At 47.4% G+C, this 17881-nt stretch overlaps 1 protein-coding gene across 1 annotated transcript in view; it reads left to right on the top strand.

Annotated features, from left to right (window-relative positions):
* Positions 1-64: 64 nt before the first annotated feature.
* Positions 65-17881, top strand: part of LOC140427639 (endoplasmic reticulum membrane-associated RNA degradation protein-like) — a 52803-nt gene continuing 34986 nt past the window's right edge. Inside the window, exons 1-6 of the mRNA XM_072513076.1 lie at positions 65-167; positions 4849-5045; positions 5143-5285; positions 8676-8777; positions 11093-11182; positions 12927-13024. Of these exons, the coding sequence (XP_072369177.1) occupies positions 4877-5045; positions 5143-5285; positions 8676-8777; positions 11093-11182; positions 12927-13024 (602 nt within the window). The 5' untranslated portion in view covers positions 65-167; positions 4849-4876. The remainder of the gene's footprint in view (positions 168-4848; positions 5046-5142; positions 5286-8675; positions 8778-11092; positions 11183-12926; positions 13025-17881) is intronic.

Genomic DNA, 17881 nt, shown 5'->3' with positions numbered 1-17881 from the left:
GTGGTGAACCTGCGCGCGCCGGCGCCGACCCCGGCCCCCGCCCGTCAATCAAAGGGCGCATGCGCCAGGAATGGAACTCCGACGGCAATTCGTTACAATCGCCGACACGCCCAATAGCGTGCTTGTGACGTCAGCAGTTGCAGCACAGAAGCGCTGTGTTGCTGTGGGTAAGTTGAGACTTGGAGGAATAGGGCGGCAGCTTCCTGGTCCCAGTTGAAGCAAAGTACTGCCGACTTGGTGTTTTTTGGGGGGGAGAGAGGAACAAGTGCTGGGAGAACTCAGCAGGTCTGGCAGTGTCTGTGGAGAGAAACATAGTTGAAATTTGCAGTCCAATCTTTCACTGACTCAGGCAACCTGTGCCAGGTCTGGCAGTGTCTGTGGAGAGAAACATAGTTGAAATTTGCAGTCCAATCTTTCACTGACTCAGGCAACCTGTGCCTAATATGATTATGATGGGGAGATGCCGGTGTTGGACTGGGGTGAGCACAATAAGAAGTCTTAGAAGACCAGTGTCGTGTGGGTGACAACCAGGTGTTTTAGACTTTGTCAATATATATGTTCCTGGAACCCACCTGGATAGGGTGGAGGTGTTGACCTTGGGTAGGGTGCTCTTTCCAAGAGCCGGTGCAGACTTGATGGGCCGAATGGCCTCCTTCTGCACTATAAATTCTATGATTCACCTGAGGAAGGAGCTGTGCTCCGAAAGCTAGTGATTCGAAACCAAACTGTTGGACTTTAACCTGGTGGTGTTAGACTTCTTACTGTAATATGATTATAGAATTTACAGTGCAGAAGGAGGCCATTCGGCCCATCGAGTCTGCACTGGCCCTTGGAAAGAGCACCCCATTTAAGCCCACATCTGCACTCTATCCCAGTAACGCCACCCAACCTTTTTGGACACTTAAGGGCAATTTTAATGGCCAATCCACCTAGCCCCAATGACAGTGGAAAATCAGTTTCTGACACATCTTTATTGTTGCAACTAAAATGTTGTAAGTAGGTTAGGATGCATCTGCGGAAGAACGTTGTGGTCGTTGCGGTTATTTGCTCTTCCTCAGCATGTTGATACCTGAATCGTTTGCTATTTCATAGAATTTACAATGCAGAAGGAGGCCATTCGGCCCATTGAGTCTGCACCGACTCTTGGAAAGAGGACCCCACTTAAGCCCACACCTCCACCCTATCCCTGTAATCCAACAACCCCATCTAACCCAAGGGCAATTTGTCATGGCCAATCCACCTAACCTGCACATCTTTGGACTATGGGAGGAAACCGGAGCACCCGGAGGAAACCCACGCAGACACGGGAAGAATGTGCAGACTCCACCCAGACAGTGACCCAAGTGGGAATCAAACCTGGGACCCTGGTGCTGTGAAGCCATCGTGCTAACCACTATGCTACCGTGCTGCCCTCTCCACAGATACCCCCTGACACTGAAGTGTTTTCAATTCCCAGCATCTATCCGGTATTTATTTGCTGCACCGGAAAGGATTTGCTTCAGAATTCCTTGTGCCAGCTCAGTTTACACACTTACGGTGTGTGAATAAATTATTTTGTACTGTTTGCATTTGAATGTGTGTTATAATATAAATTTAAAATCATATAAGTGGCAGGCCTGCAGCTTTTCTTTTTCATAAAGGCTTTGTAAAATAATAATCTTTATTGTCACAAGTAGGCTTACATTCACACTGCAATGAAGTTACTGTGAAAATTCTCTAGTCGCCACATTCCGGCGCCTGTTTGGGTACACCGGGAGAATTCAGAATGTGGACTCCCTGCCTACAAATTGGCACTAGTTTGTATCAACATTGTAAATTGCATGTCAACATTTAGCATTCAGTTGTCACTGTCGAGTTGCAGGCTCTAGTCCGTAGGAGGCATTTCTGAAGTATGTTAGCTGTCACGTGTGAAGTGCAAACGAGTGGAAGAAAGCACGTACTCCTCATTGCTACCAACTGTATCAGATGTGTTTCAGTGTGGAGTTCTCACTTCTGAGAATATTTTGTTTATTAAACGGTGAACAGCAATGAAGATTTGAAAAATCAACAACGTAACATTGCACATATCACACTAACGATTAAGCAACAAGGAAACATCACCATTCCATATTGGTGCCAATACAAAGCTACATTAGCTCATTTTCACACAAAAAACACACCGTATCACCCCTCATTGGTTCCTCAACAGAACCGGAGGGTAAGCCTGAGAGTGTGTTATCATGTCCAGAACTTTGTTGTAGAAATGGTCTGTCCATCAATATCCAAAGAGAAAATGCTGGAAAATCTCAGCAGGTCTGGCAGCATCTGTACGGAGAGGAAAGAGCTAACGTTTCGAGTCCAGATGACCGTATGTCAAAGCTAAAGACAGAGAAAGTGGGAAATATTTATACTGTGGAGTGAGAATGAAAGATGAGTCATAGCCACAGAAACCCAGGGAAACCGGGTGCTAATAGCCACAGAAAGCAAGGGGAAAGAGTGCTAGTGGCAGTCCCCAGAGAGAACAGCAGGTTTGAAAGGCCAGACTGCGGAGAAACTAACATCAGATGTAGATGTGGGGGGAGGGGAGGAAAGGGTAAGGAAAAGTGGATAAGATGGGGGCGGGGTAAATATATATAAAGAAAGACAAGAGAGAGAAATGATAAAAGACAGTTAAAATGAAGTGGGATGAAAACAAATGGGTCAAGGTGAGGTAGAGCTAATCATCTGAAGTTGTTGAATTCGATGTTGAGACCGGAAGGCCTAACCGGAAGATGAGATGTTGTTCCTCCAGTTTGCTTTGAGCTTCACTGGAACATTGCAGCAGGCCAAGGACAGACATGTGGGCATGGGAACAGGGTGTTAAAATGGCAAGCAACGGGAAGGTCCGGGTCCTGATGTCCATCAATGTGTTCTATGGCCATGTATCAGTGCCATTCTCCATCCAGGAGCCGCAGCTGTGCAGTCCCTCCCGCACGGGCCCTCCTACATGGCACCATCTCACCAGAACCAAATCCTTGCACCCACAGATTCCACCGGTGCTCAAGGTGCAGTTAAACATCCTTGACTTCCAGCGTGTTTAGCCTGTGGTGATGTGCCAGTTACATGCAGCACCCACCACACCAACAACAAAAGCATCAGCAATCTGCAAAAGCAGTTCTTCAACAGTGTCATCAGGTGGCCCATTTGGATGAATTTCGTGCCCTAAGCCCTGTAGTCTTGCTTCAAGCTGGATTGCAGTCTGGACCCGTACGTCCCACTGAGCCCAGTGATCCAGGAATCTTAGAAAGAATTGTCCTTCTTTCCAGCTACAGAAAAAATTGTTCTTTCCAGCTGCAGAAAAGAAAGTAATCAGCAACAGCAGCCTCCAGGCGTTTGCAACCATCAGCAGGAGCAAGCAGCAAATGGAAGGTTGAGTTCAAGTCCCGCTCTAAACCTTGAGTGCAAAGATCTAGGCTGACACTCCTGTGCACTACCAAGGAAGTGTTGCACTATTGGAGCTGCTGTTGCAGATGGGGTTAAATTGAAACTTTGATTGCTCTTTCAGCTGATCATAAAATAAGCCACGGTAATATTTTGAACGATAGTAGAGGAATTGTTCCTGTTGCACGAGCCAACATTTATCAACAACAACTTAGAGCTTTAGTACGATAAAACTTTCCACAGTGCTTCTTGGGGGCATTATGAAATAAACTGCATAATTTTTTTTGTGTGCAAATTTGTAATTCTTTTTCTCACTTTAAAATAGTGACTCCAATTTAAAAGTAGCATTTTGACATTTTCGGAGGCATGGAAAAGTGCAATATAAATGCAAGTGTTTCTCCTGTGAGAACTGATTGAGAAATAATTGGTGCTGCTAAGGTAACCATGAAGCAAAATGGAATAAAGAAACATTAATGCACATGTACTCTGTGGTGTAGATAATAACAGACTTAATAGGGAAGCTCTTGTGTTCAATTCCTGTTTGTCATTGATTGAGCTTGTGATCCGGAACTAGTAAAGGGAAGGTGCTGTTCCTAATCCCTTTCCATTAATGGACCATTATATCATCTGCCCATCCTCGGGAGTCACACTGGTCGCTGACAGTAGAACTTTTTGGATAAAGTACCAGAGAGAGGTTGTCAGAGCTCCATAAACCTCAATCAGCACCTCCAGGAGCGAAGCGAAAAGTAACTGTTGCATTGGAGCCTGTGACATGCCAGCCTCACCTTGATGCTGCCCATGGATTGTTTCTCTAACTTTAATTCATTGGTTGTGGGCATCACTGGCAAGACTGGTATTTACTGTCCACCGCTCTGAAAAACTGGGGATGAACCACGTTGAACTGTTGCAGAAACAGCGAGATAACACTGAGTAGGTCAATTCAGTTAAATAGAACTTGCAGCATAGAAGCTGGCCATTCAGTCCAACTGATCTGTCGGTTGAAGTAATGACTCACCATATTTATGACTTCAACCAGTTAGATCTTTTGACATGAACGGCCTGCTTCTGTGCTGTAAAGCTCTGGAGCATTAACCCTTTTTAAATAAATAAATAAACATACATACAACGTAGGAGCTGAATTAGGTCTTCGGCCTCCAGTCTGCTCCACCATTTGATCTGATTGTGGCCTCAACTCCACTTTCCTGTCTACCCTCTATAACTCCCTTGTCAATCAAGAATCTAACGCCACCTCAAATATTCCATGGCCCAGCCTCCACTGCTCTCTGTGGAAGAGAATGCCACAAACTAATGACCCTTGCAATAAACACCCACATTCCATTTGCCTTCCTAACCATGTGCTGTACTTGCATACTAACTTGTGGTTCATGTACCAGGACACCCAGATCCCTCTACTGTTTAAACTTAAGTTGACCTAATTTTTTTTTTTAGGCTGTTAAAAATATTAATTTTGCTTTAAATGGCAACATTCGAGCCAATAAGCACCTGCCTTTCTGGAGAAGTGCACCGTATGGTCTGCAGCCTTGGATTGGGGAAAGTGGATAACCCAGACCGTGAGCACATAGTGACTGCATCTGGTGAGGTTTGCTGGGACGCCATTACCTTTCACCTACACACTTCAGATGCAGGTAAACCACCTTTTCCAAATTAATTGTAAGATTAATTTGTAATGGTACATTAGAGAGGTGGGGAAGCTTGTGATAATGCGATCAACTGTTGTTACAGAAGAACAAGACCTGGACTATGTAGAATGTGTGAGGCTTCTGGGACCCATTTGTAAAACCGTCCATTTGTATCTTCTGTCGCTCAACACAAGGCAGTTCGATGATCAATATGGCCTGTGGTTTGAATGGACTAACAACACAGAGGTATGATTCAGCAACGTAACTTGGTACTATTCTCAAACAAAATACATTTACTCACGTGTACCATTTTCTTGAGTGCTGACTTCTCCATTTTCCCACAGCTAGAACATGTTTACAGGTAAAGTCTTCACCTTTCCAGCTTTGGATCCTGCAATGTTGGCTTGTGATGAGGGATTTTTCTTGCTTCCCTCCCCCACACTGTGCCTAGATGACAATACAATTTGTTGTAAAATGACATATTTTGTGTAAACGGACTGTGGTAATGATATTGCCATAAAGTTAAAATTGTAACTACACAGTTGAGGTAGTCCTATTTCAGGTCCCACTCATTGAAAGGCCTTTAATGTAGTGTTATTTAACTTAGCCAAACTCAAATAATTACCTCCTGTGGAATGACTATCCTCCAGTTTACAGTTTGTGATCCCTATGGGCCTTTAAGTGAACCAGAGAGCCCAGCAGACTCCTTTCCCGGGCGCACACCAACAGTTCGACTATGTTTTCTAGTTGTCATTTAAGAGCAGCTGATAATTGGGGAAAGGTTACAGCATATCAAAATGTCCCTTTAAAGACTGTTAAATGTCAATTTGTTCATGGGCCATTTAAAAGAATTTCCACCTGTGCAGGGGAGTTACATGGAAGGGAAAGTAGTCTGCATTTACGTTATACTGAGTGTAACGGCCTGTTCCCACACCCTGGGCTAGTGCGCAGTACATTCCAGCCCCACTTGACCCGGCGTCGCAACGTAATTGCAATTAACTCTCATTTTTAAAAATATATCCGAAATCGTTGGTCACCAGGTTTGTAAATTTAAACACCATTAACTTGTTTCTAACCCCCTCCCCTCTTTAACTCGCCCGGTCCTCTATACGCACTCACAAGACACACAAACAGAGGGGTGTTTAAAAACAAATACTAAAAGTAAAAGGATCAAAGTCTGTTTCAGATGGCCATCTTCCAGTTAAATTCTTTCAGTCTAGGTCTCCGATTGTAGACTCATCAGGGTCTCGAGACTATTCTGCAGACTCTGAAACAGTAGGCAGTCAACATTTGGGGTGAGCGAGAGCAACACACAGCCTCTCCTCTCCACGTGCAAGGCAAAAACTGTTGTCTCTTTAATAAAGGTAAACCCAGGAAAACCCTCAAACACTTGCCGTTGGCTTTAGAAATCCAAGAAGGTTCGGAAACAAACTGCTTTCTGAATACAGGCTTTTTCCAGCTTGACTGGATGGCTGTTACAACTTTCTTACCTCACAGCACAGAGCTGGTCTCATGACATCCCCCCCCCCCCCCTCCCCCCACACAACTTAACAGGCATGATCGTATGGCTTCGTTCGCCCGATTCTGGATGCGATGAGGTCATTAAATCTCGCAAGAAGCCTCTCACGAGATTTAAGATGCTCGGGGTGCCTTGCAAGATGCCGCGATGTGGAACTCGCCGTCACTGGACCGGATCCAGATTTGCATATTTAAGTGAGCAGTTAGCCTCAGTCTCCCAAGGCCTGTGATTGAACACCCACGCCTTGGAGACCTCACCGTGGCACCGTTTAGCACTGTCCACACAAATGTGGATGATGCACAATAGCACCTGGAGTGGGGGGGGTGGGAGAGAGGAGAGGAGAGAGAGAGTCTCCCAGGCCATCAGTCACCCTGGGTGGTCAGGCTCTGGGCAGGGTGGTACCCTGGCACTCACGCCACCTGGGCAGTGCCACCCAGCTGGCAGTGTCAAGGTTGCCAGGTTGCTTATACTGGAGAATCGGGGCTAGGGGTGCCCTGTGCTTATGAGGTGGGGTGAGGGGTCTCGAGGACCCCTAACAAGTAATTTAGGGTTTGTGGGGGAGGGGGGGGAGATTGAGAGATCGGGACATTATTTAGAAATGAAGATAAGTGTGGTCTCGGCTAGGTATTCTTCGCCGGGACCAGAAAAAAGAATCCCGTTTGATAGCGGGGTGCAGCGCCAAGAAACCCCCCGCTAAATTCGCACAAAGCACGACTCTTTTTTTCCCCCATTAAATTGAGTCCAAAATCTTTTCTTAAATATCCTATTCCCCTGGGGCAGCACGGTGGTGCTGTGGTTAGCACTGCTGCCTCACAGCGCTGAGGTCCTAGGTTCGATCCTGGCTCTGGGTCACTGTCCGTGTGGAGTTTGCACATTCTCCCCGTGTCTGCGTGGGTTTCACCCCCCACAACCCAAAGATGTGCAGGGTAGGTAGATTGGCCACGCTAAATTGCCCCTTAATTGGAGAAAATGAATTGGGTACTCTAAATTTATATTAAAAAAATATCCTTTTCCCCTTTCAACTCCAAGCCCTTTGTCGCCAGCTTACCATTTGAATTTAACTTTTCCAAAATATAAGAAACTTTGTTTTCCTAATCCCTCCACTTTTGAGTCAATAAAATGTAATAACCTTGCATTGTTCCCAAGTTCTAAAAGTCCCTTCTGAACTCCCCTTTTAAATTTAACAGCTGAAAAGCCAAATCTCTACCTATTTCCTGTGCAACTTTTAAATCCAACCTGTTTACTATTAAAAGTGCATGCATCGAGCACCTGACTCTTTTATTGATCAGCTCTCACAGACACGCTGTCCCTATTAACCTTCCCCTGTTTCAATGATAATGGACACACAGGGTGGGATTCTCCGGTCGCCGACGCCGAAATCGCGTTCGGCAATCGGCCGGAGAATCCCTGTTTCCAACCAAATCGGGGAGGTGCCACTTTCACGATGCTCCGCTCCCTGCCGAGTACGCCGTACCGCCAGCCTCAGGACATTGCCTGAGGCCCATCCCCCCCCCCCCCCCCAATGCTCTGTCCGCGACCGGATGAGTTCCTGATGGCGTCGGTCGGGTGTGCTATCATCCCTCTGGAATGCGGCGTGGCGGCTGCGGACTCAGTCCAGCGTCACCATCATCGGGGGAGGGCCGATCCCGCGGGCAGGCGGGACTTTGGCAGGGGCTGGGGGCACTGTTGGGGAGTGGTCCGGGGCTTGCGAGCCGGCCAAAGCGGGGGCACTATTTTGTAGTCTGGGTCCGCGAGGGCTGGCGCCATGTTGCACGGCAGGGCCGCTGCAGGCCGCCACCATTTGCATGCGCGGCCACCGACCTGGCAATTCTCCGGGCCGTATCGGCAGCTGGAGCCGGGTGCTCTACGCTGCTCTGCTGCCAGCGCCCCGCCAAACGGAGGATCGGTGGCCGTTTTACACAGAATTTTTGGTCGTAAAATGCCACCGTTCCCACGCCGGTGTGGGGACATAGCCTCAAAATGGGAGAATCCAGCCCCCAGCCTTCTTTACATCCTTTGATATTTCATGTATGTACTGCTTCAAAGTGACACACTGACAATTCAAATTAAAAAAGAACAGCTCCAGAAAACTCCCATGTGTTTTTGCTTGGTTTTAGCTGTTTGTTGAAGTGTTTGAAGCCATCGAGAGTTCATTACACACCTCCATAGCTCTCAGCCTGATGAAACTAACAGCTTGTTTGGAGCGGACTTTGGGTGATGTAAGTACAAGAACGACTTGCAAATTTATTTTTTAGTAGGTTGTCTGTGCTGCTCACGTTGAGAGATGACCGCACTTACTTTTTGTTCGAATCATTACTGGTGAAAGTGTGAGATGGAGAGAGGGAGAGTGCCTGTGCAGCACTGACTGCTTGGGAAAGTAAAAACGCAAGAGGGGCAGAGATATGGTCAGTTTTAAGAACTATACTAAGTTGTTCATTCGCAGTTGTATAAAGAAGTGAAGTAATCTCTTGAGACCACAACTATCCATGATAATTGAATCTGTGATTCAGTTCTGTGATGATGCATTGCTAGATATACGTAAGCTTACTCCACCCTCCCTCTTTCTGTTCAATTTTCCTTGAGTAATATAGGAATGCATGGAGGTTGGAACGACCAACTCCACCCATTGCAGCAGTTCCAAAGATCAAAGCTTTTGTCCTAATTTATTTCCAATACCTTACCCATCGATAAGACTTCTCTCCTGACGCCCCAGAACCTGTCCGTCATCGACAAGAAACAAATCCGGAGTGTGATGGAATGTTCTCCGCTTGCCTGGATGGGTGTAGCTCCAACAACACTCGAGCTGCAAGCCATCCTGCACTCAGCAGTCCACTTGATTGGCACACCATCCACCACCACCTCCGACATGCACTCCCCCCCCCCCCCCCGCCCCATCACCAAGGCTCCTTCAGCAATACCTTTCCAAACCTGTGACCCCAATCACCGAGAAGGACAGGGAGCAGTTGTCTGGAGACACCGCCATCTGCATGTTCCTTTCCATCCTGACTTGGAAATATATCACCGTTCCTTCAGTCGCTGAGTCAAAATCCGGCAATGCCCTCCCTAACAGCGCTGAGTGTACCTACACCTGCAGTGATTCAAGAAGGCAGCTCACCGCTACTTTCTCAAGGGTAATTAGGGATGGGCAATGAAAATGCTGGCCTACCCAGTGAAACCCAGGTCCTATAAAGGAGGTTTTTAAAAAAAAAATGCCAGAACGTTTACACATGAATACAAATATATCTTTCTCTCCCATATTTATTACTCCACATATTTATCACTTGCGTGCATCTCTTCACCTCTTCTCATGTAAGTTTGAATCCATGTCCCCAAGCTTGTGCCAATAGTGAACATTATTTCAGAATCCAATTCAGCTATTCCTGAAATATTGCAGGGAGGTCACATCCAAGTTGGGTTTAAAGACCGGGTCCGAGCTCTGGAGGGAGACAGACAGAATGGGAAAGGAAAGCAAGCAAAATGCTGAGCTGAGTGTCCGGAATGCTGTGGATGAGGCGCAGCAGCTATGCTACTTGGAGCTTCTTTGTGTGATTTAGTGTTATCTAAACTGATTGATATAGTTTTTGCGTTATATTTAATGATTTATTTTGTTTTGCAAGTCATTCCAGCTAGGAATGCCAGGTGCTGCACATGTACAGTCCAGTATTTCAATTTGTGCATTGGTTTTTCCAGGCAAGAAATGTCCAAACGGACCTGCCACCGGCTCCCCCTGCTTTACCATTGAATCCTAGGGGAATCCATAATTCACTTAAGACGGTGATGAGGGAATGTCCGTTTTCATGATGGGTGTGTGTTGGGGGGAGGGGGGGCCACAGCCAATGATGTTGAGGGCAGCACGGTAGCACAAGTGGATAGCTCTGTGTCTTCACAGCGCCAGAGTCCCATGTTCGATTCCCTGCTGGGTCACCTGTCTGTGCGGAGTCTGCACCTTCTCCCCGTGGTCTGCGTGGGTTTCCTCCGGGTGCTCCGGTTTCCTCCCACAGTCCAAAGACATGCAGGTTAGGTGGATTGGCCATGATAAATTGCCCTTAGTGACCAAAAACGTTAGGAGGGGTTATTGGGTTACGGGGATAGGGTGGAAGTGAGGGCTTAAGTCGGTCGGTGCAGACTCGATGGGCCAATGGCCTCCTTCTGCACTGAATGTTCTATGTTTCTATGTATGATCAAAATCTGGGATTCCCAGACTCCAGAAATCCTTCCAAGATAAGCATTTGGTTCAAAAAGTCAGCTTTGCATTCCTTCCATCGCAGTTTCTGTTATTCACTGGTACCCGGCATGAGATTGGGAACATTGTGTGAAAATGTGACTTGAATTCCTGTTATCCTTTGAGGAGGTGTGAGAGTTGAATGTAGGAGTCTTGAGTTGATACACAATATTGCTTGGGATCACCAGAGTTCTAAGGGTGCATAAATATCAGCATGGTCAGTCGCTGTTTGGGTCAAAGGGACTTAAATTCCTGCCAAGTACCCATTCTAACCGTGAACATTGATATCCAAGTGATTTTTCTATACATTAGGTTTTCCTCATGATTGGCAAAGAATGTCCTTTTCTCCTGAGAGATCTATTGGCCTCACAAGAGCTAGCTTCTCTGTTTGGGCAGAGCGTGGTAAGAATTTTAGTTTTAGTTTTATATTCTTGGTGATTTATATAATGTTTCTCTTGTTCTTTTATTTCAAGCAGAATACTGCTAATATTTTGTTATGTTTCCGGTATTAAATGTGCCTGACTCGGGGGTTCTTTCAAAGTGCAGGTCATGACCCGCGGATAGGTTGAGGGTGGGTGTCAGGAGGTCACGGAGTGATCTGTTACGGTGGTCTCGATCATGGGAAAAGTGTCAAATGGCTGCTACCAGTGTTTCTATTGACAACGGCAGCCGCTGCCACCTTTTTAAATTAAAAGGAAATGAGGCTGTGTGCAGTCTCCTGGCCATCGGCGGCAGCAGTGATCAGGTCACCTGACCTACATGTACACTTGATGCCAAGCATCCTCTATGGACGTGTTTTTTCCATTTTCTAGCTGCTGGCAAGCCAGGCAAGAGGACTGGAGACAAATCATTTTCATGCAAGTAAGAAATGGCCTTTAATGCAAGAGGGGAGCCTGCTTGGTCCTCGTGATCACGCTCCTTATCAGGTTCACAGAAGGAGAGGACAATGCGCATATCAAGTGCAGACCTCAGCCAGTCCCTTTGTGCGTCTTCACCTTTGTGAGAACGGAAATTCCAACCTCATCGTGAAGTACAATAGCAACAAAATGCTTGTTTTACTCAGCACTGGATACTCCTGGGAGACACACACACACACACACACACACACACACACACAGACAGCATACCTACCAGCCAGGATCTCTCAACTGAATCTGCTGGTGAGAGCTGCGCAGGAGAGACCAGGGAAGGTCTGTACAGAGCTCCATGGCCTTTGGAAAGAAGCCTTCAAAGAAGAAACTTAACTCTGGAACAAAGCAGAATAAAGATGATTTCTTGGGCGGTATGGTTTTGCCAATTGTGCCAGTGCAAGTAAGGATGCAAAGTCCATATGTGTTATATGCAGGTTTTACTGGCAAATGAGAGAAGTTTCCGGTTTTGAAAGAGGTGGGTGAAAAAATCCTTTTGAGGTTGGAGACCCCAGAGTCCGTTATTAACTTACAGCTGACTCCAAATGAAAAGACTATGCTGCTGTACCTGACCTATGATAGCACATGAAAACACACAATTTGGGCAGCACAGTAGTTAGCACTGTTGCTTCACAGCTCCAGGGCCCCAGGTTCGATTCCCGGCTTGGGTCACTGTCTGTGCGGAGTCTACATGTTCGCCCCGTGTCTGCGTGGGTTTCCTCCGGGTGCTCTGGTTTCCACCCTAAGATGTGCAGGGTAGGTGGATTGGCCATGCTAACTTGCTAAAAAGATTAGGGGTGTGGGCTTTCTATGATAAGCTCATGAGGCTGTCAGCATTCTGAAGTTGCACCACCCAGGAGTATCCAGTGCTGAGTAAAACAAGCATTTTGTTGCTATTGTCCTTCATGACGAGGTTGGATTTTCCATTCTCACAAAGGTGAAGACGGCCCAAAGGAACTGGCTGAAGTCGGCACCTGATATGCGCATTGTCCTCTCCTGCTCTGAACCTAATATGGAGTGAGATCGTGAGGACCAAGCAGACTCCCCTTTCACATTAGAGGTATGTAAACGTGGCGTGTGTCACAAAGGTCAGCCGGTTGGCAAAAGTGGGTCCCGGAAAAGACATTTGAAAAACACCTGTTGAATGATCGTGCCCGTGATAGTGGTGCTCTGTGTGATGTATGTATCAGGTCAGGTTCTAGTAAACTAATTCTGTCGGCTTCATTCCCCAAATGCAGATGAACATCTTGCGTGTGTTCTTGGGGTCACCACGAAGCTTAAACCTCCGCAACATCCTGTGGCATGGATTCGCAGCTCCTGCAGAAATCCCTCCTATGTAAGTGTTTGGTTCCAAAAGTCAGACCCCCCACTCTCCTTTTGTTTATGTTTACATTTTGCAGTGTCTGTTAATGAAAATGCAAAGGAAATATCGTTCAGTTTAAATGCTGTATCCAAGGATGGAAGTAGGGGGAATTTCCTGAGTAAGTGAAAGGCGCAAATCAGTATTTGCCAACTAGAGGGTGTGATGGTTGAGGAGGATTAACTGGAAACTTGGCCAGAGCAATGGGCCTTGAGCAAGTTCTTAAACCTGGAGGTTCGGGATGGAGTTCCAAAGAGTATGTCTTAAGGTTTTGGAAGATGGGCAATGGGAAGGACAGATCGCAGAAGTCTGGTACGAAAGAGAAAATGCTGGAAAATCTCAGCAGGTCTGGCAGCATCTGTAGAGAAACGAGCTAACGCTTCGAGTCCAGGTGACCCTTTGTCAAAGCTAACAGACAGAGAAAGTGAGAAATATTTATACTGTGGAGTGAGAATGAAAGAGGAGTCATAGCCACAGAAACCCAGGGAAACTGGGTGCTAATGGCCACAGAAACCAAGGGGAAAGGGTGCGAATGGCAGTCCCCAGAGAGGACAAAAGATGTGAAAGGTCAAACAGCAGGGAAACTAACATCAGAGGATGAACTGTAGATGTGGGGGAGGGGAAGGGGGAAGCAAAGAGGAGAAAGGTGAAGGAAAGGTGGATAAGATTGGGGGGGGGGGGGGGGGCGGGGAATTAAATATACATAAAGAAAGAAAAAAATGGTAAAAGACAGTTAAACTGAAATGAAAACAAATGGGTCGAGGTGGGGTAGAGCTGATCATCTGAAGTTATTGAATTTGATGTTCAGGCCGGAAGGCTTTTTGGAAAGTGGCATCATCGGAACAAATGCGACGGAGGCAAAGGAGTTGAGAGAAAGGGATGGAGTCCTTGCAGGATGTCGGGTGAGAAGAGCTGTAGTCCACATAGCTGTGGGAGTCAAAGGGCTTGTACTGGATATTAGTGGATAGTCTATTGCTGGAAATGGAGAAAGATCAAGGAAGGGAAGGGAAGTGTCTGATATGGACCAGGTGAAAGTGATGGAGGGGTGGAAACTGGAAGCGAAGTTGATTAATTTTTCCAGGTCCGGGCGGGAGCATGAAGCGGCACCAAATTAGTCATCAATGTATCGGTAAAGGAGTTGTGGGAGGGTCCCGGATAGGCTTGGAACAAGGAATGTTCCACATACCCCATAAAAAGGCATGCCTGGCTAGGACCCATGCGGGTACCCATTGCGACACCTGTGATTTGGAGAAAGTGAGATGAGTTAAAGGAGAAGTTGTTAAGAGATAGAATGAGTTCAGCCAGGCGGAGGAGGGTGGTGGATAGGAATTGTCAGGATCTCTTTTCGAGAAAGAAGCAAAGAGTTCTCAGGCCACCCTGGTGTGGGATGGAGGTGTAGCGAGATTGCACATCCAAGGTGAATAGGTTACGGTTAGGGCCCGCGCACTGGAAGCTGGCAATATGACTCAGTGCATCAGAGGAATCCCGGATGTAGGTGGGGAGGGAATGGACCAGAGGAGTGAGGATAGAGTCAAGATAAGAGGAAATAGGTTCGGTGGGGCAGGAGCATGCTGACAAAATGGGCCTGCCGGGACAGTCCTTTTTGTGGATTTTGGGAAGTAGGTAAAAGCGGGCCTGTCCGGGGTTGGGAAATAATGGCTTGATGTTCAGTGGTCTGGTCATGGTCCAGGGGGAGGTAAGAGGAAGTATCTGCAAGTTGGCGCTCAGCCTCTGCGAGGTAGAGGTCAGTGCGCCAGACGACAACAACACTCCCTTTGTCGGCGGGTTTGATGACAAAGTCAGGGTTAGACCTGACGGAGTGAAGAGCAGAAAGTTCGGAAGGAGAGAGGTTGGAATGGGTGAGGAGGGCAGAAAAATTAAGACGGCCAATGTCCCGTCGACAGTTCTCAATGAAAAGATCAAGGGCAGGTAATTGTCCCGGCGGGGGGAGTCCACTTGGAGGCAGAATGTTGGAGGCATTCCTAGCTACACTTGCCTTTTTATGGGCTATGTGGAACATTCCTTGTTCCAGGCCTATCTGGACTCCTCCCACAACTCCTTTACCGCTACATTGGTGACTATTCACGCTTCATGCTCTTGCCCGGACCTGGAAAAATTCATCAACTCCGCTACCAGTTACCACCCCTCCATCACTTTCACCTGGTCCATCTCAGACACGTCCCTTCCCTTCCTTGATCTTTCTGTCTCCATTTCTGGCAATAGTCTATCCACGAATCCACGACAAGCCCACTGACTCCCACAGCTATGTGGACTACAGCTCTTCGCACCCTACACCCTGTAAGGACTCCATCCCTTTCTCTCAACTCCTTCGCCTCCGTCGCATTTGTTCCGATGATGCCACTTTCCAAAATGGTGCTTCAAAAATGTGTTCCTTCTTCTTCAACCGTGATTTCCCACCTACAGTTGTGGACAGGGCCCTCAACAGTGTGCGGTCCATCTCCCGCGCCACTACCCTCGCTCCCTCCACGCCCTCCCAGAACAAGGATAGAGTCCCCATCGTTCTCACATTTCATCCCACCAGCCTCCGTAACCCTCTGCCTTTTTCGCCAACTCCAGCGTGTTGCCACCACCAAACACATCTTCCCTTCACTCCCTCTGACAGCATTCTGCAGAGACCGTTCCCTCCGAGACAATCTAGTCCACTCCTCCACCGTACCCAACACCACTCCCATCACCCATGGCACCTTCCCATGCAATTGCAGACGGTGTAACACCTGCCCCTTTACCTCTCCATGCTTAACATCCCAGGCCCAAAACACTCATTCCAGGCTAAGCAGCGTTTCACTTGCACTCTTCCAATTTGGTCTACTGCATTCACTGCTCCCAATGTGGTCTCTATATCGGAGAGACCAAACGCAGACTGGGTGATCGCCTTGCTGAGAATCTTCGGTCTGTGCGCATTCAGGACCCTGACCTTCCTAGTTGCTTGCCATTTTAACAAAAGACCCTGCTCCCATGCCCACATGTCTGTTCTTGGCCTGCTGCAATGTTCCAGTGAAGCGCAACGCAAACTGGAAGAACAACATCTCATCTTCCGGTTAGGCACGCTACAGCCTTCCGGCCTGAACATCGAATTCAACAACTTCAGATGATCAGCTCTACCCCACCTCGACCCATTTGTTTTCATTTCATTTTAACTGTCTTTTACCATTTCTTTCTTTATATATTTAATTCCCCCCCCCCCCCATCCCCAATCTTATCCCCCTTTCCTTCACCTTTCTCCTCTTGCTTCCCCCTTCCCCTCCCCCCACATCTACAGTCCATCCTCTGATGTTAGTTTCCCTGCTGTTTGACCTTTCACATCTTTTGTCCTCTCTGGGGACTGCCATTAGCACTCTTTCCCCTTGGTTTCTGTGGCCATTAGCACCCGGTTTCCCCGGGTTTCTGTGGCTATGACTCACCTTTCATTCTCACTCCACAGTATAAATATTTCCCACTTTCTCTGTCTGTTAGCTTTGACAAAGAGTCATCGGACTCGAAACGTTAGCTCTTTTCTCTCCCTACAGAAGAAACGTTAGCTCTTTTCTCTCCCTACAGATGCTGCCAGACCTGCTGAAATTTTCCAGCAGTTTCTCTTTGGTTTCAGATTCCAGCATCCGCAGTAATTTGCTTTTATCGCAGAAGTCTAGTGTTGGCTGAATGGAATGTGTCAGGAGGGGACATAGGACTGGTGAAATCACAGACATAAACATGTGAAGCAGGGGTGGTGAGACCACGGTGAAGATGTAAATGACACCAAGGATTTTAAATGGGATCCATCAGTGAGTGGGAGCCAGCGAAGCCAGCAAGGAACACATCTGTAAACCACTGCATTATAATTCAGCTGGAAGGCCTTTCAGCATTAAGGACCACTGCGTGTTCCTGATATTTGCATAATTCCAATTTCAACCCAATTAAAACACTGATAAAAGAAAACGGGGGGGGGAAATCTCCGAGCTGGTTCTTGTGAACTAAGCACCCGGGGAACAGAATCACTACTTCAGATGGCTACAAAAACATGGACTTTCAAATAAAACATTAAATCCTTTGGGGGACATTACACTTGCAGTGTCCCCCACCCTTCCACCTCCTCTAACCTAACGGGTTAAGTGAATATCAGGTAAGCTCTTCCTTCCCTTTTTCTTGTTTTATCTAGAGGGGATGGCAGGGAAGGCAGTGCAATGTTCATCCTGCAGAATGTTTGAGGTGAGGGACGCCGTCAGTGTCCCTGCTGATTTCACCTGTGGGAAGTGCACCCATCTCCAACTCCTCAGAAACCGTGTTAGGAAACTGGAGCTGGATGAACTTCGGATCATTCGGGAGGCAGTGGTGGTCATAGATAGAAGCTTCAGGGATGTAGTTACTCCGAATAATAAAGATAGATGGGTGACGGTGAGAGGGGCTGGGAGGAAGCAGTCAGTACAGGGATCCCCTGTGGTCGTTCCCCTTAGTAACAAGTATACCGCTTTGGATACTGTTGGGAGGGGGGGGACTTACCCGGGGTAAGCCATGGGGTACAGGTCTCTGGCACAGCTTCTGTCCCTGTTGCTCAGAAGGGATGGGGGAGAGGAGTAGAGCATTAGTCATTGGAGACTCCATAGTTAGGGGAATAGATAGGAGATTCTGTGGGAACGAGAGAGACTCGCAGTTGGTGTGTTGCCTCCCAGGTGCCAGGGTCTGCGATGTCTCGGATCGTGTTTCCGGGATCCTTAAGGGGGAGGGGGAGCAGCCCCAAGTCGTGGTCCACATAGGCACCAACGACATAGGTAGGAAAAAGGATAGGGATGTAAGGCAGGAATTCAGGGAGCTAGGGTGGAAACTTGGATCTAGAAC

The sequence above is a fragment of the Scyliorhinus torazame genome, chromosome 1, assembly GCF_047496885.1.
Source record: "Scyliorhinus torazame isolate Kashiwa2021f chromosome 1, sScyTor2.1, whole genome shotgun sequence".
Classification (NCBI taxonomy): Eukaryota; Metazoa; Chordata; class Chondrichthyes; order Carcharhiniformes; family Scyliorhinidae; genus Scyliorhinus; species Scyliorhinus torazame.
The sequence above is the reverse complement of the archived record's forward strand: the minus strand, read 5'-3'. Positions and strand labels throughout refer to the sequence as shown.